Source organism: Numida meleagris, chromosome 1 (genome assembly GCF_002078875.1).
Source record: "Numida meleagris isolate 19003 breed g44 Domestic line chromosome 1, NumMel1.0, whole genome shotgun sequence".
Taxonomy (NCBI): domain Eukaryota; kingdom Metazoa; phylum Chordata; class Aves; order Galliformes; family Numididae; genus Numida; species Numida meleagris.
The window spans coordinates 77068642-77091930 of record NC_034409.1 but is presented as its reverse complement, the minus strand read 5'-3'; the positions used below and the strand labels follow the sequence as shown (position 1 = coordinate 77091930).

The window sequence follows — 23289 nt, the reverse complement described above, 5'->3', positions numbered from 1 at the left end:
GAACATTATCCAGGGCACCTCACTGCTGCTCCTCCTCAGACCACTGAAGATCTCAAGTAACACTGTGGCTAGTCAAGTTTTCATTGCTTTTGTTCCAAAATTGTGAACGCATGATTTGATCATGTTCACACTGCTGAACAAGAGTCAGACAAGCAGAAGATAAACAATGCAGAGATCCATGCAAGACGGAACAGTAGAACTCTGACCTGCTTTTTGTCACAGAAAGTCATCACAGATTTTGGAATCAAAGAGCACAGGAAGGGAAATAACAATTCCCAAACACAGGGAGAGATTCAGATGACAGTTCAAATTGCGCATGCTTATTTTACACAAATCCAAGTCATAGGACAGGGTTAGCTTTTTATTTTTCTTCTTTCTTTGGTCGGGTTCAAGAAATCCACAAACAGCCTTATTTCCTGCATGCACGAACCAGAAAGAGGTTTCAGGCTGATCCCTGAATCCGCACCCTGAAAAATCCTCCTCTCTTCATACTGATTAACAGTTACTCATGAAGAGAGTAGGTCTGAGTATCTGAGATGCAGGAAAGGAAAAAACGATGGAGTAATTTCACCTCAACACACTGAGGTGAATAGATTTTGATTCAAAACATGGAGACAGGAAGATAGAGAATGGAGAAAGGAAGGGAAAAAAAAAAAAGAGCAAAGCAAGCCACATAAAAGAACCACATAAAAGAAATACTGATAAAGCCAGAAAAGGAAGGAGAAAAGCAAGTAGACAAGTATATATTTTTTTAAATTAAAAAAGCATCAGCACCTGACTAGGTTTTGTTATTAAACAAAACAGTATGGCAGCAAGAAGTACTGCTCTAGTCTGCTGCATCAAGGAAAGCCTATGAACATGTAAGTGACAACATACAGCGTAGCAAATATCAGATTTGCAGATTTCCAGTGAACAAAAAAAAAATATATATATTTTCTTCCCAGATCTGTAATGCTTCATTCAAGAAAGGAGGACTTGAAGGTATTTTTCTACAGCAGTAGTTGCCGTAGGAAGCAGTCTGATCCTGCAGTGAATGGAGAAGTGATGACAGAGACACCAGAGCCATACGGAACTTACCATAAGACAATTTTTGCATTGAGGTCTTTCCTGTATGGGAAAGGTGACCTAACATCGACTTGAGCTTCTTCAACAGGATTTTGGTGAGAATCCACCTGGGTAGCCTGACAGACATTACTCCAGCCTGGCAAACTGTCAATATCCACAAACTGGGAAGGAGCACCCAAGGGATCCATGGAACGGAAGGAACAACTTCTTTTCTCCCGTGAACTTGTCACACTCCAATTCTCAATGGAGTCTTCCAGGTGCTTAAAGGAAGGAAATGAAACCAGGTCACCAGCTGTTTACAAAAAGCAATTCCGGTGGAGCCAGACCTTTCACAAGACTGCAACGCAACTACAGCTAACAGAAATCCGGAATTATCTCCAGCTCAACATCTCTTCCTTCCTAATTTTGTCATCTATATGACAAAGGACAAGGCAAATACTTTCCTCGGTAACGCATGACAAAAACACCTTCATTATTAACCCAGTCCAACTGACTCGTGATCTCTTATTTTAAAAATGCTGAAAGCAAATTTCCAAGCATAGAAAAGACTATTTATTCCTATAAAGAAGCAGCACATTTCCAGCAGGGTGTGCGTGGCTGTTCCTTCAGAACATGTCTTGGTTAAGCTTAAAAACAAACAACACGGAAGAAAACAAATGTCTGTTCCCTCCAACCATGAAAAAAAAACCCAAACACCTCTAACAAGCAAAAGGAGAAATAAATCTAGCACCATGCCCTTAAAAAAAAAAAAATTACAGAAGGAAAGGTCTCCATCCCGGCGGTACAACCCAGCTGTACAATTGTACTGCAAGCTCAGTGAGCTCTGAAGCACCGCTTAGTTCTTATTACCACAGAGTTAGGTACGAAAACCTGAACAGATTTTAGGAAAAAAAGAGCAAAGATATAAATCTGAATGTTGACCGATGAAGTTCCTATACTGCAGCAGACTGAACTCCGCTATGTGACCTTTTTTTCTTTTTTTTTTTGGAAGGTCAGCGATAACTGTGGTTGCTAGACCCGAGCTCCCCCCAGCCATGCATTCCAACTAGCAGCACGTAACACCAGCCGGGTTGCCGTGCTTCCGCTAAACCTCGCTAGTCAATTAAACCTGCCACACCGCATAACTTCAGCCTGCCGCACAGACACCGCTTATTCAGGATTTTCCCCCGGTTCATCAGCCGTAACAGCTTTGGCTGAGCAGCAGCCACAAATGGCAGTTTCGAAACGGGAACGAGGAAATACATTTCGCTACGAGGGAGGAAAAAAAAAAAAAAAAAAAAACAAAAAACCCCTCGAAGCAGACCCCACCTCCTACCCAAGCTCGGGCTGCAAGTAACAAAAGCAGAGCAACCACGCCGCCCCCTCAGCTGCACCCCAGCGGCCGCGGCCACCGACTACCAACTCACCCGCGGGCCGCACCGCGCCCGCCCAACCTGAGCCTGCGGTCCCTCGCCGCTTCGCCGACATCACCCAGAAAAGCGGAGCGGCCGCTCCGCGCTTCCGCTTCCGCCGCCGTCCCCGCCCCGCTCTGACGCGCCTCCGGTGCCGGCCGCGGGGTGCGCGCACGTGCGGCCTGCAGTATCCCTTCGGCGGCGGCGCCGCCATGGGGCTCACCCGGCAGTACCTGCGCTACGCGCCCGCCGCGCTCTTCGGACTGGTGGGCAGCGCCAGGGGCAACGCCGCCTTCGTGACGCTGCGCGGCGAGCGGGGCCGCTGCGTGGCCGTGCCGGCCTGCGAGCACGTCTTCGTGTGGGACGCGCGGAAAGGAGAGAAGGTGAGGGGGGGAGGGACCGTGCTATGCGAGGCAGCGGGTGCGGCCCTGCGCTGCCCGCCTGCAAGGAGCGTTTGGACGCCGCTCTCAGACATAGGGTCTGAATTTTGGATGGTGCTGCGTGGGGCCGGGAGTTGGACTCAGTGGTCCTTGTGGGCCCCTTCCAACTCGGGATCTTCTGTGATTGCATGATTCTGTGAAAATGCAGGGGAAGGGCTGCAGGCTTCTGGTTTCTCGGCCTCGTACTGTACCACTTTGCTGCTTGACAGTGAGAAATTACTACTAGCTGCTGTCTTCCTTGTGTAATGGGGCTCATTATGCTGTGTGCAGCACAGGAAGCTGAAAAACAAAGTTCCAAAGTACTGGAAGCGCTTGATTTGGGAGTTCGGTAGGAGAGCAGAATATATTCCTTTGGTTTGTTCGTCTCGTGGTGTGCTGAGCCCAGAGCAGAGGAGCTGAGGGGAGGCCTCATGGCGGCTGCAGCTCCTCACAGGGAGCAGAGGGGCAGCGCTGAGCTGACAGCGACAGGGCCCGAGGGAACGGCATGGAACTGTGTTGTGGGGGGGGGCAGCTGGGGATTAGGAAAAGATGAGGCCCTGGAACAGGCTGCCCAGGAGAGTGGTCATGGCGCTAAGTTGCTTGAGTTCAAGGAGCGTTTGGACACCACTCTCATACATAGGGTTTGGAATTTGGGTGATGCTCCTGTGTGGAGCCAGGAGTCAAATTCCCGTGTCAGATTGTTGTCAGACCCTTCCAACTTGGGATATTCCATGATTCTGTTCTTTGTTCTGTGTGTGTTGCTCTGACATATCATTTACCGATGTTTTGCATGTTTTGTCTCCTAAAAATCGCAGGTCCTTATCCTTAAGGGTTCCAAGCATGAGGTCAGTTGCCTTCGCCCCTCTCCTGATGGGCTGCACTTGGCTGTTGGCTACGAAGATGGCTCAATCCGTATCTTCAGCCTCCTGAGCGGAGAAGCGAGCATCGCTTTCAATGGACACAAGGCTGCGGTCACAGCCCTGCAGTATGACCAGCTGGGAGGCCGGCTGGTGTCTGGCTCAAAGGTGAGCTCTGCACATCTGGAGGACAGGCCTTTCACAAAGGGCAGAAGAGGTGATCTGTAGGGAATGTTGACCTGCAATCAAATGTTTGGTATTTTAAAGGGGGTGATGTGGCGTCTGCCTCTAGCAGGGGATGGCCCTGGGCAGCCTGGTCTAGTACCACATCCGGAGGTTGGTGGCCCTGACTGTGGCAGGGGAGTTGGAACTTGATGATCCTTGGGGTCCCTTACAATTTAAGCCATTATATAATTCTGTGATTCTGTGATGGCATTGAGAGGATTTGGAGCTGCAAGATGACAATGGTGTTAGGGAGTTCAAGGCTGGGAGAGTTTGGGGCACAGAAGAGGGGTACTAGCAGAGCTGCTGAAGGTGAAGAAGGTTGTGAGGTCAGGAATAGCAAAAGTGACCCAAGCCGGGACAGAGGTGCATTTATTGATCTGAATGCTCATCAAGGGAGGGATTGTTATTTGCATCAATCATCCTCAGCATTCAAATTCAGAGTGGGAAAGCTTGCTTTCAACTAGTCTCTTCAGTTTCATAGGAGATGTAGACATTTTGTAGAGTGAAATATCAGTCCCCTGGAGACACTTTTTCTGTTCCAGGATACAGATGTCATTGTGTGGGATGTCATCAACGAGAGCGGTTTGTACCGGCTGAAAGGCCACAAGGATGCTGTCACTCAAGTCCTTTTCTTGAAGGAGAAGAACCTGCTGGTCACCAGGTAAGCCAGGCTGAGTGTAGCAGTAAATTGAGAAAATAATCACTCTCTTGCTTGCTATTTATATGTTCTAGGTGCTGTAGCCATTTGTATGTTTTTCTATAATTGCAGCTTTCTCTGTGCTTTACCTGCTCAAAAGAGATGACATTGTTTTGCATCATAGAATGGTTTGGGTTGGAAGGGACCTTAAAAGACTGTCTAGTTCAACCTCCTGCCATAGGCAGGAACACTTTGTACTAGTTCAGGTTGATTTAAGCCCCATCCATATGAGACCTGTATTATATTGTGAGGAAGAAATGAGTTCTCAGACCTTCCAGCATGTCCACACAGGTTATAAATCTGATGCCTGAATTACAGATATGTTAAGCAGAAGACAAATAGTTCTAAAAAGTAACATTCGGAAAAGGCTTTAACTTACTGGTAAATTTAGCAGCTTAGGATTATCATAACAATGAATGGTAATAATATGTTTATTTTGTATATCACCATTTTTGTTACTTATCTCAAATAATTAAGTAGACTTATCTTCTGATACAGGTGAGCAATCTACTTCCTTCATAGCACCTTTCTATTGTGCTAGTCCTTCCACCTCTTTTGTAACACCTTTTCCATTGTGTTGATCCTCCTGATTGCTATATCTGGTTAATACACAGGTTGAGAGTGTGGAAGGGGTTTTAGACGCACCTTTAGAATTTGACCTGCATTAGAATTTGATTGTTTGTCACCATAATAAGCTAGAAAGGGAGTTGCGCGATGCTGAGATGTGGAGCTGAATGTGGAGAAGGAAGTATTTTTTTTTTGAGTTATTAGATACCTCTTTTGTAGCATCTTTGTATTGCTATAATTTTGTCCTGCCATAGATTAGGAAATTCAAGGTGTTCGTAGCCTGGGCAGCTGGTCTGTGATATGTTGCAACATGTTTTAGGTTTTTGTATTTCTTCAGCTTTTTTTAGCTGATGGAATACGATGTGCTCTAGCAGTCTTTCCTTGTATCTTGAGGTTCTTGTTTTTGTTCCAGTGGCAAAGACACATTGGTGAAATGGTGGGACCTGGATACCCAGCACTGCTTCAAAACTCTAGTTGGACACCGGTCTGAGGTAAAGAGGATGGGCTTTGGATTGCAGGTCGTGGCTCACCTTATGTGTTTTTTGCTCTCAGGGATTGTGAACTGAAACTCTGATCTATTTTTGGTTGTTATTAAGCTTTAGGGAAGAACAAAAGAGAGACTTCCAGACTGTCTAAGAACTGTTATTAACCTACAGGGGTGACTGTTCAAATACAGGTATCCCTTTAGGAGATCCCAGTTAGATCCAGTTTCCTCTTGGTTCCCATTTAAACAAATCAATAAAGGATGCTCTAGTATTGTTACGATAGTCAAAGGATCCATAAACCAATTCTTCTCATTGTGCCTTTGGACAGGTTTGGGGCATGGCTTTGATATCTGAAGAGAAACGTCTGATCACTGGGACTGCTGACAGTGAGCTGAGAGTTTGGGATATCACTTACATCCAGGAGGTAAGACATTCTCTCTGTAGCCACTCGTGCTCTTGCCCAGGTGCCTATCTTTGGACTAAGATGGGTCTGAACATGTTAAATCTGGTTGCTGTTCTGGGAAATGGAGCTGAAGTGGTGTCTTTGTCTGAGTAGTCCAGAAGCTGCTCTTGAGTTAGACTTTTGATGTCTTCTGTATTTTAAGCTTGCACGTGGTGCTGCAAGAACTTCTGGAACAAACTTTCTAGAGTGTGATCTTTCAGCCATCTGGATTACAGCTGAAGAAGACAGTTTCATGGGATAAGCAGGGGAGGACATGAAGCATTGGGTGCTTACACGCATACTGTAGGCCACTGTTGTTGCCCTATATGCTAACAACTTGTTCCTTCAGGGAGTTAAAACATGAATAAATTCAGAGACAGGAGCTGAAACACCATAGCTCTTGTAGCTTAAGTTATTCCTTATGGATTTTTGTCTGTGAACAGCTAGGAGACCCTGATGAGCCAGAATCCAAGAAAAGCAAGGGTTCTTCAGCAGGAGCAGAAAAAGACAGTGAAGAGGATGAGACCCTAGGGCTGGATGAGAGTCCTGAGGAGGTAAGCTCTTTTTTTTTTTTTTCATGCTGTCTGGGATGGTGCATGTAATGTTATTCACATGGTGCTGTTTGCGCAGCCAGCAGGAGTTTGAGAAGTGCTATGTGTTGCTTGTCTGTACTGAGTTTATACACCAAATGTCATATTTAGCCTGTTAGGGAAAATATGTTAATTCTTGTCTCACTTGGTAATATCTTCCTCAGCAGTAGTTGCTGCCCCCATCTACCTGCAGAACATCAGAAGAGAAGTGTTTGGGTCAAAGCACATACCAATTTCGTAGCCCTCTGTTTGGGGAAGGAAGGATTAGCAAGTGTTTGAAGTCTTGGTGCTAACAGAGCTCTTTCATTAAACAACATGGGAATTGGATAGTTAATAGCTAGTTGGCAGCTGGTGATCTTAGTGCTCTCACTCAGTTTTGCATGTCAGTAAGTAAAAGCGTAGAAACATGGGGGTCAGAGTGGCACCGTTGCAGCATAGTGTCAGATGGGATTGTTCAAAGCTATTCCCACTTGTGCTGCTGGTGGAGTTTGAGTCTGTCTTTCTGGGGAAAGTTTCTGGGATCTTTCTTGGACTCCAGACTGCTTGTAGTTATAGTAGATAACTGCCCTTGTTAAAGACCTCTGCCAAATTCCTCTCAAAAGACTTTTCTCCTTTTAATCACCAGTTTTAGAGTCACTGTCCTTTGCCTTCTTTGCTTCTTCTGACAGAGGAGCTGAGCTCTGCTGCCTTTGCAGCATGGAAATTCAGCTTTATTTCTTAAGTGGCTCTGGTTTCCCAGTGAAATCAAGTTATCCTTCCACTGAGATTGTCAGTGATGAGTTTCTTGCATTTTACTTGAAAGTAAGAGAGAATCTGCAGCTCACACAGAAACATGTTTTGCCCCTGGATTATCTATGCTATCTGTTCTACCAGGACCTTGTAGATTGATTCCCCCATCTTTTCCTTCTGACTTCCCTTTGAAACAAGTTTCTCAGTTTACCTGAGAAGATGATCTGACCTTCTAGACCAGAGTTCTTTTTCTTTTCCTGTAGCGCCTCCTGAAGTGCAGTAAAGCTGGATCCATCATGCGGGAAGGGAGAGATCGAGTAGTTACTCTTGCCACAGACCGAATGGGCAAGATTTTGGCCTGCCATGTAAGTAGTGAGGAAGCCCTGCTATTGAGTTGCAGAGGAGGCTCTTGCAGCCCTTGGACCTTGAAAATGCCAGCCAAGGCTTTGCATGTGTGTGACTGTTTGCTCTATCTCTAGGGGACTGATGCTGTTCTAGAAGTGTTCTCTGTCCTTTCTGGAGAGGAAATAAAGAAAAAATTGGAAAAGAAAATGAAGAAAGCAAAGAAAAAAGCCAAGTAAGCAATCTTCTGAGTGTATGAGGATACTGTTTGTGTCCAGAAAACTGTTATCCCCTCAAGCAGCATGACACAATGGTTGAACTCTAAGCTACTGGTTGTTCTGTCTGTGCCAGCTGTTGTATTTTAGGGGTGCTGTTCTTGTGAATCCTTGGCACTTGTCTAAGCAACGTTTATTTGCTACCAGAGACTTTCCTTCTGAGTATTTCCCCTCCAAAAAAAGGTAGTGTGTGGAAGGAAATGGACAGAAAATTTTTTCTCAATTCCACCTGACATCCATATTTACACTGCTTGCTGTGTCAAGTAGTCTCTGATAGGATATACTGGAATGAGAGTTTCAAATGAGAAGTCAGAGTGACCCTGATACTCTATCTCCTGTTGTACAGCAGGCAGAGATACAGATCAGATCTTTATGAAAGGCTATTTTGAGTTAAATGTCTCTCTGGGTATCATGGTACTTAATGAGTGCTTCACAGTAGCCATTGAGGGAGTGCTGGCTCCAGTGTAGAAGCTGAAGCATAGAGCAGATAGATACATTTGGAGCCATACTTTGGCAATGAATGAGGACTTTCAGGGAGTAATATGAGATGAGCAAAAGCTGGTCTCAGTCAAACACAGCTTGCTGTTGTCTGTTTCGTATCCATCTTTCTCATGTGCCTTGTTCAGTGCTTTGGCTGTATCCCGAAAGGTGCTGCCTCTTTTGGGGGACAGTTTGTCTCTTTAGCATGCATAACAGCCTGAACTTAGCTGTCTCACTCTGTTCTTAAAAAAACAATTAGTGCTGCTGGATAATAGGACAGTTGTTTTCAGTGAGCTTAGTGCTTTCCTTATGCTGTTCTTAGTCCCTGTCTTAGTTTGGGTTGTCTGTGCTGAGTTACCTGACTCCCCCTCCATTTTTTTGATGTTTCTAGGCAGAAGTCTGAAGAAGATGAGCGCAAAGGGAATGTGGAGCTGAGCCTGCAGGAGGAGATCCAGCGGGTCACTAACATCAGAGCTTCTGCTAAAATCAAGTAAGTGGAAATCCTGCTGAAGAGGCTGGGATGTGGCTGTAAAGCTGCTTCAGAGCAGCTCTGTACAGCTCATTATGGAGGAGAAGGAATAAGCTTCCCCCTCAACATCTGTTCAACTTGGAGCTGAGTGGAGGCCTACCATGGTCTGCCAGTGACCAAATGGTGACCTTCTTGCAGCTCTGTGGCTTAGTGTGCACTTGTTCATAGCATGTGCTCTGACCATATTCTTCTTTCTCAGTTGTTCTTGATACTTGATTCCTCCTGCGTTTTGTCTTCTGGCCCCTGTGTAGAGCTCTAATGTTTGTCTCATTGAACAGGTCATTTGACATGATTCTCTCTCCAAAAGGAGAGCTGAAGATTGTGTTGCTGCTCCAGAACAACATCATTGAGTTGCACACCCTGAACCTGTCAGCGCAGGTCCCACAGGCAGTCCGTGCATCCAGGATAACCATTGGAGGCCACCGCAGCGATGTCAGAACATTAGCTTTTAGCTCTGATAATATTGCCGTTCTTTCAGGAGCTGCAGAGTCTGTGAAGATTTGGAACAGGTATGCTGTGCAGTCATGTCAGTCTCATGGAATTTACAGATTCTGTGTTTGGAGAGCCAGTGATAAGGAAGAGGGAATGATGGAGAAATATGAAGTAGTGTATTCCTTCCTTTGTTAGGTAAAGAAAGTAAACAGAATAGGATGGTGATGCAGTATCTTCTGGCCTCAGCCAAAAAGAAAGGTGTTGAGAGAGGCAGCTCTGGACCATGGCTCATTTAGCAGACCAGATTTTGTGTGAAAAGAGGTTTTGAACTCTGTCCACAGGTCAACTTTGCAGTGTATCCGGACGATGGACTGTGAGTACGCACTATGCTCACTCTTTGTCCCAGGAGATCGGCAGGTCATTGTTGGCACCAAGGTAAATAGTGTCCCCTCTGAACACCTGACTCAGCCCAGATCTGAAGTAGGTTCTGAAAATGTCATTAAGGCAGCCTTACTGAAAATATATGCCATTTTCTGGAGCATTCTGTTTTAGGTGTAAAAACCCCTGTGGCAGTTAGTCTGTTCTGTTCCCCAAGTCCTTAATGTAGCTCCTATGGCTTGAGCTGGGCAGCTGAGGAGAGAGGAGAGTTTTGGGAAGTCTCTGATCTCCATGAGGAGTTTAGCTGTCTGTGTGTAGCAGTCATCTAATGAAGCTGGTTGTTCAGGAGATGGGTAGCAGACATGTTAGGAGCTATCAAAGCCTGTTCAGAAGTGACTGCCTAGCTCAGAGAGCTCAGATGGAGCAAGAACTCCTCTGCTGCCTGTAGGGTGCTAGTCTGGCTCCTCCTGTGCGCTGTGCAGCCTGGGAATATTTGCTCTGAGCTCTCCTCTACCTTTGGAGCCTTGTTTTTCCATTAATACATGGCTGCTTTGTCACTGCTAGAGTCTCACCTCTAGTAGCTTAGACCTTTTGTCTCTGAGCTCTGCTTTGAGCAATTTTAATCTTTGCCATTTTTGGAGACCTCTCTAAGAGGTCTGACTCAGGTCTGTTTGTGGATGTGATTAACACTCTGTAAGTTGTTCCTGGAGTATACTGTGAAGTTGGAGGTACTGATTTGTCTTCTGTGGTGTGTCTTTCTCCTCAGACAGGGAAGCTGCAGCTGTATGACCTGGCTTCTGGGAGTCTGATGGAGACACTTAATGCTCATGATGGGGCTGTATGGTCCATTGCTCTTTCACCAGACCAGGTAACTCAGCGAGCCTTGTAAGCATCATCTGTTGCATGTCTTTTTGTGTAGCTCCTTCCTATAGTGCTGTATTTATGCTACTGATGTGAGCATGAGTACTGTCATCATGGGAGGTGGAGAATGCAGCTGGTACCATCTAAGTACTTGGACTGCAGATATATACATAGTCTGAAATATTTCTCTGGTCTTGTATGGCACATCACAATGAGTCTTCAGGTTGAGGTGGGCCAATCTTCATTGGCTCACCTGGCCTCTGTATGATCAAGAACTTTGACTTCCCCAGCAGAGTCTGTGTGTGCAGCAGGGCATGTCTTACTGATGTATTCCAGCTGAGGAAAACTTCAGCCCTTAAAGTCTGCTGTGGTGGCTGATTATCTAAAGGGGGGCTATAAGAAAGAAGGGGACAGACTCTTCAGTAGGGTCTGTTTTGATGGGACAAGGGGAAATGGTTTCAAACTGAAAGAGGAGAGATTTAGACTGGGTATAAATCAAAGCTATTTTTCACTATTATCCTCTGTGCTAAACTTTCTGCTTCTTTGTAGTTTAAGCTTGCTGAGCTTTAACTCCTAGGTGTTGGACTTCATAGTACATTCATCTGCTATTTTAAAGATCCTGTTAACACAGTGGCATCTGTTTTTCTTGTGTTGCACTCTTGAGGATGACATGGTCACTTGTCTTATCTGATTATTCTTAGACTACTCCTGTCTGTTCCTGCAGGATGTTTTCCAGGCTGTTAATCATTCTTGTGGTACTTCGTATGCTACTGCATTCTTCTCTCTGCTGGTGGCCCTAGGATCTGAATGCATGGTGTGGTAAAGCTATACCAGTGCCAAATGCACCAGTTAGCAACTTTTGAATTCATCCAAGCACTGACTTAGCTGCTTTGACAACCTCTCAGCAGTGGGGATGTTTAGTTAGGTGGTAATCCACCATGTTCCTTAAAGCCAACTTTGGGGCACTGCATTGCAGTAGATGCATATGTTAGGCTTAGATCCTTGCTTCCCTATATGTATATCAGTGTCTGGAAAGGAGGGTGCACAGAGGACAGAGGCAGGCTCTTTTAAGAGGCACTGAGCACAAACTGCAACACAGAAGGTTCTGTCTAAACATGAGGAAGCACTTCTTCATTGTTTTGGCGCCAAAGCTCTGGAGTAGGTCACCCATTGGGGTGTGGAGGCTCCTTGTTGGAGGTCTTCAAGACTGCTGAACAGGAGGCTTTTGGGCACCCTGCTCTGGGTGTCCCTGCTTGAGTGCAGGTAGACCCAGAGGACCCTGCCAACCTCAACCATGCTGTGATTCTATGAACAGTGTTACTCATAAGGAAAAGGGTAATTTCCATCAAATTTTCCCTAAGTTTGTTTCAATTGAATTTAATTGTTTTAATTTTACTTCCTTTGATGAAATTGCAGTTGCATGTTACTTCTGTTGAGTGTGCTCACAATTAACAGGGCTACTTGCTTACTTTGAATTATGATGCTTTATTAGTATCTTCCCTCATATTTCCAAAGTTACAGAGTACAAATATTGGCAGTTTAGAGAGTGCTTAGTTCTGCTCCGTTAAAAGTCTTAGATTTGGTGGATGTGAAACCATTGATTTATAAATATCTGGCACAAGTAACTGCTTTTTGATAGTCTTGTGAGTTTTTGGAGCCTTGTATTATGGTTATAGTGCATGGCTTTTCCTTGAGCACAACAGATGAGAAATGTTCACTGAATCCATATACTTTCTCAGCCTTGCTGCTTATCAGCTCTTATAGCCATCTCTAGAAATGGTCTGTGTGTCTTTGTCTTCAAGTATTTTTCTCTGTTGCCGGAATTCAGGTTTGTGTTGGTTTGTATCAACTTCCACTTTTCTTCGTTGCTTATTATACTTTAATTTCTTAAGCTAGAACTGCAGTGTTGCTTTTAGTGGAATCAAAACTGTAGCAAGTAATAATCTGCCTGGGATTCATTTACTCTGGGACAGTTTTTACCGTTGTTTTTAGTGTAAAGGTGCTCATTTCTTCTTCCTTCAGAAGGCTGTGCTTGTGATGGTGATGAGGTGTTTGTGACCTGGGAACAGTGAGTGTCAACCTGTTCCCAAAATGCACTTCATTACCTACAGCTGAGAGGACTTTCAGTTCCAAAGATTTAGTCCATGTCTTGATTTATATTTGCAGTTGTTGTCTCAGACCTGCCTGCCAGAGCTCCTGAAATTGTTTTTGCTCAGCCAGTGGGTAATAAGTGTTGCAAGCAGAGCAAGTGCTCCTGATGGTGTCCTCTTAATCATAATGCTGTGGGGATGTGAGGCCTTTCAAAAACCTGGTGTGTTGACGGTTCATGTCTGTAGCATTTCTGTGTTACAGTGGAACTGATTTCATAATAACTTTGCTTTTTCCCTGCAGCGTGGCTTTGTGACAGGAGGTGCTGATAAACGTGTCAAATTCTGGGATTTTGAGCTTGTGAAGGATGAGAGCAGCACTCAGAAAAGGTGAGAAAATAAACCAGCAGTTGAACACAGTCAATGTATTCCATCTCTTTGGATGCTTTGGCTTTTACTGTGCACCACAGGAAGTGCCAATGACATGTGCATGGAACACATGCTGAAGAGCGTCAGTGCAGAGTTTTGTGGAGGTCTGAGTTTATGTGAGGAGGGGAACTTCTTACATTGTGGTCCCTGCTTGCATAGTGTAGCCTTTAATCACAAGTAGTGCATCTGGCAGTGAAGTCTGTCAGCCTGCAGTGTTGTGCTCATTTCCAATCCTGTCTTGTCCAAGTCCTAATGAGGAACAAGATGCTTCATGTTAGGATTAGCCTGCTTTCCCAGGATGCAATGTGGGGATTATATTCATGCCTCTCTCAACTTGTTCCTTTGGGGTAAGAGTATTTTTTCTCTTGTTGCTAGGCTGTCCATGAAACAGGTGCGCATCTTGCAGCTGGATGAAGATGTTCTGTGTGTGCGGTACAGCCCCAACCAGAAACTTCTAGCTATCTCTTTACTGGATTGCACTGTGAAGATTTTCTACACTGACACGCTCAAGGTACATGACTGTATGGGCTGTACAGGGACTGATAATTATAGCCTGGAAGATCAGGAATATGTTGGAAAAGTGTCCATTTATTGCAGGATCCCAATAATAATCAAAGAGAGACCTTGCATCCCACTCCATGTGCTTGCTTGCCAACAATACTGACAGAACTGTGGCTTGCTAATGCTGGGGAGAAAATGTTTTATCTGGAAAGGGTTGTGAACCTGCAGATGGCAAGGTCACTCAAACTCTGCAGGCAGGATAGTGTGCTGGAGCTATGTGAAATTGTAAGGTTGGGGTTGGGTCAGTGTTGAATGTGGCTCTTAAGTTGAGCATAGCACAGGCAAAACCTGGGGAAGGAAAATCTTCCTTATACAGTTTGAGGCAGCGTGATGGTTTTGTGATTTGTATGTTAGCACACGAACATGAAGGAAATGACAAAAGACAGACCAGCAATGACAGATATGCAAAGAGAAACAGAAACTCCATAGGTGGTGTGGTCAGAACCAGTTAGCTCAGCTTGCTTGGGTTCTTAATCTTCATCACAGTTCTGCCAGTGTGGCATTGCTGCTACCTGTGTTCTAGGCAAGAATGGTGCTGGAGGGATAAGCCTCCTGAGAAGGAGCAGAACTAGCCTGGAGCCTGGTATTTTCACATGCTTACCCAGCGTGTCTAACTGAGACACCTTTCTTTTTGCTTCAGTTTTTCCTGTCTCTGTATGGACACAAGCTGCCAGTGCTGTGTATGGACATCTCCTATGTAAGTATCATTCCAGCTGTGTATCTGCTGCAGGTGGGGCTGATGACTGTGAACTTCTGCTGGTAGCAGTGCCTCTAGAGCAATGCTCTTTTGATGCCTCCCTGCTCCTGTCAGCAGTTCCTTGATAAGATACAACAAGCCCTTTCTGATGACACAGTCCTGTGCTCACTGGGAAGGATTGTGGAGGAGTGGCCATTGCAGAACTGAAAAGAGTGTTACATAAGGAGTGGAAACTATAGTGCTGTTGTGGTTCCCTGGGCTCGTTTTAAGCAGTACAGCATGCTGTGCTGAAGTTACTAGCTGCCTTTGTGGGGTCTGAGTTCTTTGTTAGCTGGAGCAGAGTGGTGCTGAGGTGGGGCCACTTCTTCATGCCTGTTTGTTCTTGGGCCATGTCTTGCTCTGAGGTAGTCTTGCAATAAAGCTCTTTCAATTGCAAAAATGCCAAGCTTTACCTAAGGGCTTAAGTTCCTGCCGAGGCTCAGAAAAGAGTGAGGGTGCTTTCTGTGGGCTGTCAGTATTACAGAGATGTGCCTTCCTAAAGAGATTGGAGCTGGAGGGATCATGAGGGCATACTTCAGAAGCCAGTGCCTTGGCACTGCCTAGTCCATTGGTGATTCCTGATGGGGCTGCCAGCCAGCTGCCCACACCATTCTCTGCATTTTTTTTGTAGGATGGGGCTCTAATTGCAACTGGGTCTGCCGACAGGAATGTGAAGATTTGGGGCTTGGATTTTGGGGACTGTCACCGCTCTCTCTTTGCCCATGATGACAGGTTGGTCAAATCCTACAGCATCTGTGGGCTGCTTTGTTATCTCTGAGGGGTTGTGAGCCATCAATGAGCTTTTTGCGCTGTATAGTGGGTAGAAGTCATCAGAAGTGTTCCCTACTGGGTGAATTTAAGCCTTTACTACCTTTGCTGCAAGGTTCTCTGTATTAGCACCAAACCTGTGAGCTGGGCTTTCCAGGGAGAGTCCAAGGCAGCAGGACACAAGCACAAAGGTGGTTAGGGCTGTCTTCTAGGTGCTGAGATCACAGGCTTCTTGTGCCAAACCTCACTGGTTGCATTGGATGCTCCTGCCCTCTGGCAGCAGATGGTGTGTTTGTCCTAGGCCAGAACTTGGTCACTATAGTGTGGGCTGGTGTCAGAAGGCATTTCCCAGAGGAAAGTGGCGATGAGTGGTGATACAGGGTTTTGGAATACACTGCTGTCTCCTATACATATGTGTTTTGAGGTCCCTTTCTCTCTTGCTTTTACCTTCCCAGTGTGATGTATCTCCAGTTTGTGGCCAAATCCCATCTCTTCTTCACTGCTGGGAAGGACAACAAGATCAAACAGTGGGATGCTGATAAGTTTGAGCACATCCAGACACTGGAGGTAGGAAGTCTTGGATGCTCTTGAAATGAACCATTATCGCTGTGTGAGCAGCACTTTCCTTAGGAGCTGGGAGATGTGTTGCTCATGTCTTACCTTTTCTCTCTACTCTGCAGGGGCATCACCAAGAGGTGTGGTGCTTGGCACTCAGTCCCAATGGAGATTATGTAGTATCAGCATCCCATGACAAGTCCCTGCGCCTCTGGGAGAGAACGAGGGAGCCACTTATTTTGGAAGAGGAAAGGGAGATGGTGAGTTGCATTCTTCCTCCCAAAGACAGCTTCCAGATTTCTTTTTGCCCCATCAGACGGATTCCTCATATTTTTTTTTCGTCTGTGGAAGAGTGGCTCCCTGCTTGGCGGGCTTCTGTATCACTAACCACAGCCTGGTGCTGAGTGCCTGGGTTGGCTGCCATCTTCTGCATGATTGCAGTCTTGAGCTGTCTGGAGACAGAACCACAGGTATTGCTGGTGCTCTTCTGCCTGTACTGCATTGCAGATGCCTGGCTAATTTGCTCTCTGCTGTGCTTCTGTCACACTCCCCAGACTTTCTTCTATGGTGGTGGTTTTCTGCAGTTTTGTTGACTGGAGCCTGCAAGCTTCTCTTGTGCTCCCTTCTACTCAGTGCTTTGGAAACAGTTCAGCAGGCAGCTGTTGTGGGGTGATGGAGAGCACCATTCTTGTTGAATGCAGTTTGTTCTCTTCCCCCTTTCCAAGCATCCTGTTTTGCTAGCAGGCCCTGGAGCTCAGGGATGCTGCAAGAAGCCCCTTCCATTCCTTTTGACCCTGTATTGTGAGGAGTCATACTCACAGAAGGACTCTGGGAGGGAAACTCTGGGGGTCTGTAGTCTAACCCTCTGCTCACAGTAGTCAAACCCTAAAGCTCTGTCATATTGCCCGGACACTTGCCTGGGTGACTCAGGAGCATCTCCAAGGAAGTAGGTTTTCCAAGCTGAACACCTGTTCCATTGCTGGACCACCTGGGGCAGGGGGAAACATTTTTACATGCCTCTAAGGTGATATTAGCCTGGGACAGTTTGTAACTCTTGTTTTTACTGTACCCCATGGAGGAGTTTGGCTCTGTCTCCCATTTATATCGAAGTTCTTATTCCACAATGAGGGAAAGGATGCACATGCAGCAGTAGGAGTGATTAAAAATGTTCAATAAACTGCTTTTTCTCCTGGCCTGTTTACAAAGTGACTCATAGGCAGCATCTTGATGCAGTGACTGGCATGCTGGGAATGATGGTAGTAACGAGAAAGACGGAGTTCCTTTCTAGATAAGAAAAGGATGTTCTGGGTCAAGTTCGAATAACAAAATGGGCAGGAATACACCGGTAGTGAATTAAACACTGATGAAGCCCTGTGAATGGGAGAGACAGTGGGCAGGAGGCTCCTTCCTCTTGCAGGCTAGAACTTGTACCCTTGCTAGCTGCTGGCTTGCCAGTGTTAATACATTGTGTTCTCTTCACTGTAGCAACGAGAAGCTGAATATGAAGAAAGCGTGGCAAAGGAAGAGCAACCTGTGGTGAGTTGTGCCATCTGAGTGTGTCAGTCTGACTGCACAGAGCTCCTTCCTAAGTCTAGAATTTCTGCAAGAGATGCAGAAGAGGTGTCCAGGGGACTGGTGAGTCTATTGCATTGAGAATTTGCATGGAGGAAGATTCCCCAGCTCTCTGATATGGCTCAGGTGATTTCAGGAGAGCGTGTGGAGCTGGCCATACTGCCACACAGGGCTGTGGATACCAAATATCTCCCCTGTTCACATCCATATAAGCTCGCAGAGAGTGAAGTTGGGTTACCTTCTGATAGCTGCCTTCAGGTCTGTGCGGGGTGGGTGGGAAAGCCTGATCTCTCCTGCACAGACACTGAGGCTGTGTTGCTGACAGTTCTGACTCTGAGCAGATGACTTGGCCTCTGTTGGTCAGACAAGAGCTGTGCTTATTTGCCTCTCAGAGCTCTGAGATAGCACAGTACCTCTGGTCCTGAGCAAAAGCTGTGCACTTGAAGGCCTGTATTTCTTCAGACAAATAACAAGTTTAGGGAATGAGGCTGATGTTTTATGGTAAGATGCAGGGGGTGCCTCTGTGTGTGCAAAGCTGCTGCAGGAGAGAACTACAAGCTTTGTGTTTTGTAGGTGGCTGGAGAGACACAAGGAGAGACAGGACTGGCAGGGAAGAAGACTATTGAAACCATCAAAGCGGTAAGATTACATGGGTTGCCCAGCATTGCTTTGTGCCTTACTAATCTGTCAGAGTTGGGGTGTCACAGGGTCAGAGTATCAGTCTGAAGATGAGTAATCTATGCTGTTTCATAAGTGCAGCAGCTTAGAGGAGCTGCTTTGGGAGATAGAAAGGTGCAGAATCACCTCTGCCTCCAAGAGCTGTTTGTCCTCTGGAGAGCTGAAGCTGCAGCAGAATGCACCCTGGGCAGCTGGGGAATGTGAATGGTATTTGACTTCTTCAGGACACGACTGATGTGCTCAGAGTATCAGTGTGGTCTGGAATAGAAGTTACTTTCTGAGGAGGATGTCCTGGGATGCTCCGAGTCAGCCCCTCAGCTTCCCCCTGTGTTTGTCCAGTTGGATGTGAACTGTGCTTTGTGACTGATGGTGCTGTTCCTGTGCTGCACAGGCTGAGCGGATCATGGAAGCTATTGAGCTGTATAGAGAAGAGATGGCAAAACTGAAGGAGCACAAGGCCATATGCAAAGCTGCTGGAAAAGAGGTAAATGACTGAGGAAAGTACCATTCCCAAGGTGCGTGGGTGTATCTTTCCAAGTCTAGCATCTTGGTGGAAAGGCTCAGTGTGCAGATAAAGACAGGACAGCTGGAAGGAGCAGATACTTGCTGAAATTGTACAGAGAACAGGTGGCACTGTACCCTGAGGCATGGTTAGTGATGTGTTCTTTCTGAGGATTTTCATATTGAAAGTCACAGTAGGAAGTAAGTTTTGTCTCTTGAGAACTGCGCTGCTGACTGTGCTCCCATCACATAACCTATTCTTAGCATGAAGTGTTGAGATGAAGGCAAAACAAGGGTCTGTAGTATATGTGACAATAAGTGGAAGAAAACTCGTGTATTTTGAGTTATTCATACGTGTCTGAGAACTAGGTTGTCCTGCAGCTGTAAGTGAGGCCTTCAGTGAGGTTCTCAGGAGGGAAGACACTGGATAAAAACTGTCTTCTACTGTGGGTTGTTTTTCACTGTGAATGTGTTTTTTTTCACTGTGAATAACCTGCCTCATCCTAACCCATTCTCTGTCTCCAGGTTCCCTTTGCTGCCAACCCCATCCTGCGTGCCTATGGAAATATTACAGTAAGTGCTAAGCCCAGGCTATGGGTCATGTGCCATCATAACTGGAATGAAGTGTTTGATTTGCTGGCTGAGCCAGAACACTGGATTGCTGTGGGAAGACAGAATTTATGCAAAGTGAACATAATACATATATTTATACTTTTCTTTATTTTATATGTGCATAATAAAAGTAAAGCAGCTGAACGTAACCCTGATGGTAGCCTTGACCTTATCATGTAGAGTTTGAGCCAGTTGTTATGGCTCCTCCAAGCTATGGGAAGCTAGTTCAAATTTTCCTGTGCACCCTCCTGGCAAGAGGTTGTGGTTGCTATGCTATAGTGTATTAAGTGGAGCTGTGCCATCAGATCAAAAATACCTGAGCCTCCAGTGGAGTGGGTAATTGAGAACCAAAGTCATTGTGCACCTCTTGCCATTTGACATCTGTAAGTACTTAACCAGAACCGTTCTCCCCCCTTCCTCTGTAAATACAGGCATATTTAACTGCAAGGTAAATAGATTTAACAGGGGTGAATGAAGTCCTGTGGCTTAGTAGTAGTGATTTTTCTGCTTTGTACAGAGAAAGTTCTTGAGGAATGTCCAAGTGCAGGTGCTGGATAAAAACACTGACAAGTTAAGACACATTCTGTTATATGGTGTGCTGATTGCTGAGCGTTTACTGTGTCAAATCATAAACAAAAGTACTTTGTACCGTGACAGTCTGTCATCTTTTTGGGACAGACTTTGCGTGTAGGATGCTTGACCCAGTGTATCTACTGTGTTGCTTTGACTCAAGGAGGAGGAGCTGGAGGCACTTAAAGGCTTTCTGACCCTAAATCAGATGGGCAGGGCAATGCTGAGCAAGGCAGGGCTGTGTTGTAATTGATCAGGTTTATTTTTAGGTAGCTGGTCCAGCTTTTACTGAGACTGTTTCTTTCCATAAAGAATTTACATTCTTTTATATCCTGTCCCTTTCTCTCTGACTATAGGTGTAGTTAACTGTAAGTTGCATACACTGAACAGAAGTGAATGAAATCCTACGACCTAGTATTGAGACACTTCTCATTGGCACTTGGCAGTACTTGCTGAATGCTTTAAGCAGATAAACATGAGTAGGAGGAATTAGTAAATCTTTGGGAGCTGAGTTTGTGTAAGGTTTTGCATACTGTCTGTTTTACCAAATTTCTTTTTAGCTAGTTGATAGCTGGTTCTATTTAGCTGGCAGATAATTTAGCTAGTCAAATATAATTTTTTTTCCACAGTGTATCTTCACCAGTTTGATATATTCTGAGAAAACTGGGTTTCTGTTTTATGAAGGGAGAACTTCCTAGACTGGTAGTTAGTTGGAGCTGAAGAGGTTTCTTCTTTTGTTACATTCAGATGGATCTATCCATCTCACAAGATGCGATTGCGTGTTTTTAACTGGGCAAAACGAGCCTTAAGGCACGTGTTTGTCTTGGAATGTTTCTTGATATGCAGAGCTGGTGTCTTTCCTTTGTTACAGCCCTCTGAGTATGTACTGGAGGTTTTCAAGAAGGTCAAGTCAAGGTGAGTCCCAAGAGTCTTATTGCTGAACAGGCTTGTGCAAAGAATTGGATTTCTGAGTCCAGGGTTGGTTGGGGTCCTGTGATGGACTCCTGTGCTGAGTGGGCGGTGCTGAAGAGTCTGGAAGCTTCTGTCTCTGGCAGCTTTTTTTTTTGGCGTATGTGTGGAATTGGAGAGTGGGAATTTGTCCATGAGGAGTATTCAACAAAGCTTGTGTATGGAGGTTGGCTGCCTGCAGATGTTTGTGTATGTGAAAAGCAACTTGGGGATGCTGAGGATGGAAGGCTGTGCCTCCTCTTTGTGTTAGAAGATGCCTGTTGGCTGGGGTCCTGTGCTGTGCAGATGCACTGTGCTTTGTGGGCAGGTGCAGACCAGAAGTGGGAAGCACTCAGCACAGCTTTTGTGTCAGAACCTTCCTATATGGAAGTGTTTCTTGCTCATCTATAGCTCTGCGGTGGCTGAGACTATTATTACCATCCCTTTGCTTCTTCCTAGTGAGCTGGAAGAGTCTCTCCTGGTGCTGCCTTTCTCCTATGTCCCAGACCTACTCAGACTCTTCAATGAACATATTCACTTGGGCGCAGAAGTTGAACTCCTGTGCCGTGCTCTCCTCTTCCTGCTCAAGTGAGTCTTCCATCTGCCTAGACAGGTCTCCTGGTCTTTGTTCAGCTGTCATTACTGTCCAGATCCTGAACGCAAAGAAGCTGTAACTGGGCTCTGGTCAGTAGTGGGTCTGCCTGTTCCTCAGCGCCCCTCTGTAGTGTGTGTCATGAACTCACTTTGTGCCACTTATGTGAAAAGAAAGGTGCTCATAGCTCTTGAGAGACAGTGCCTTGGGACAGCACAAGAGCTGGGGAATATACTCTTTCTCTAGGAGCTGTAAAGACTATGTTACGTGCCATGAACATGTGCAGCATAAGTGTGTGAGGAAAATTTGGGCTTTTTCTTATGTTTCTGGTTCTGAAGCTCTTGGGAAGCCACCTTGGGAATAAAGATGTGGGAAATGAGGCGTTGCTGCGTCTGCCAGCTGCAGCAGATCGTCTGGGAATGGGCTAAACAGGATACAGGGTTCTGATATGCTTGTGTTGATGTCAGTTGCTGGTCCTGTCTTTGTTCCCAGGATACATTTTGGGCAGATAACAAGCAACCAGATGCTGGTGACAGTGATAGAAAATTTGAAGAAAACCACCATCTCCAGAGTCAGTGAGGCCCGGGTGAGTGTTGCTGCCTCTCCTCCAGAGTCTAGAATAACAGTATTGGCCAATGTCTGGAAGCATGTGTGGTCTAGTAGGAAAGCTGCTTGGGGGTTTACAGTCCACTTTCACTTCCTGTGCAGACAGGTTGCATTTTCCTGTGACACAATGCAGTGATGATCCTATGTGCACTCTTCCTCCCTCTCCCTTCTTACTCTGGCTTTTCGCTGATGCGTGTAATTGCGCTTTGGGTCTCTAGTATATGTGGGAAGTAAATGAACTCTTTATTTGGCTTCTTGTGGGCTACTGATCTCTTCAATAGCCTTCCCAGGGACATCTTCAGATAGATGTCAACAACTTGTTTTTCAGGAAATAGTGGATTATAGCTATTTTTAACAAAGAAATGTGGGGAACAGAATGCAGGCTGTTTACCTGCTCAGATGAAGTTTACATTTAAGTGATGTTGCCTTATTTAACTGTGGGAGATTGTCTTGCTTTCATCCTCTCTCAGTAGAGGGTGGCTGGAGTATCACCTGTTCCAGGCAGCAGGACCTTCTGCCCCTTAGCAAGCTGGAGATGTGCCCAACAGTAAGGTGCTTGTCTGTCTCAACAGGATGTACTGGGATTCAACATGGCAGGGCTCCAGTACCTCAAGAGGGAGATTGAGGCCAAGGATGAGGTTATGTTTTTTGCTGATGCTACTGACCGTTTTGAGGAGAAGAAGAGGAAGAGAAAGAAGAAAGAGAAGATGATTCTTGCAGTGGTTTAGCACTTGCTGCCCAGAACAGCTGGATGGCATCATGTAACCTCAATGCTGGCCATGGACCAATTCTTGTGGCTGAACATCTGTGATGTTTGGTCAGTGGAACAAAGCCTGTCCCTCCTCCGTGTGGGATAGCCAGCCTTGCCTGGCTGGGGACAATGCCAGTGCAGGTTGATCGTCTCTGCCTAGTGAGATGAGCTGTCTGTGCTCTGCTCTGTATGTATGCATTTCAGCTGTTTCTGAGGTGGCTGTCAAAGGTCAATGCCTTTCCTCTAGCGGAATGCCCTATAGAATTGGAGTTGGTTTCTCCTCCAGAAGAGATCACCCTGCTGGCAGTGTGCTAACTGAATGGGGTGAATCAGCATGTGGGCTGCTGGTCGGACTTTACACTCTGTCTGGGAGACAGCTGGGCAACATTCTCTGCTGCTCTGACACCTGCCGGTGGTTTGTGGAAGTGTTTAGAGGCTGTGGACAAGGCTTTGAGACTTCAGAAGTATGAGAACTTCATCTCCAGCCACTCACTTGTCAGTGGAATGGGGGAAAAACTGTGCTCTAATAAATAATGTTTATATCTGCTTTATCAAACAA

The 23289-nt window shown here is 45.8% G+C and overlaps 2 protein-coding genes across 4 annotated transcripts in view; one reads left to right on the top strand and one right to left on the bottom strand.

Moving 5' to 3' along the window:
- The window catches only part of GDAP2 (ganglioside induced differentiation associated protein 2), a 23316-nt gene extending 20729 nt beyond the window's left edge, over positions 1-2587 (bottom strand). For 2 of the 3 annotated variants that reach the window (XR_002438781.1, XM_021397066.1), the window contains exons 1-2: positions 2472-2587; positions 1078-1325 (exon numbers count right to left, since the gene is read on the bottom strand). Coding sequence is in view for 2 of the 3 variants with exons in the window: in XM_021397066.1 (XP_021252741.1) it covers positions 1078-1253 (176 nt within the window). In the remaining variant the exon portion in view is untranslated. The remainder of the gene's footprint in view (positions 1-1077; positions 1326-2471) is intronic. The other variant, XM_021397069.1, reaches the window with a different exon arrangement.
- On the top strand, positions 2567-23289 carry WDR3 (WD repeat domain 3). The gene is made up of 26 exons (XM_021397052.1): positions 2567-2839; positions 3691-3900; positions 4500-4618; positions 5634-5712; positions 6035-6130; positions 6592-6702; positions 7731-7832; positions 7947-8044; positions 8956-9054; positions 9372-9602; positions 9867-9960; positions 10670-10771; positions 13156-13241; positions 13656-13791; positions 14482-14538; positions 15209-15309; positions 15801-15912; positions 16026-16160; positions 17386-17436; positions 18046-18111; positions 18542-18634; positions 19177-19224; positions 20705-20748; positions 21241-21369; positions 21866-21959; positions 22552-23289. Exons 1-26 carry the CDS (start codon positions 2669-2671, stop codon positions 22705-22707), a joined length of 2820 nt encoding a protein of 939 aa, XP_021252727.1. The 5' UTR covers positions 2567-2668; the 3' UTR covers positions 22708-23289.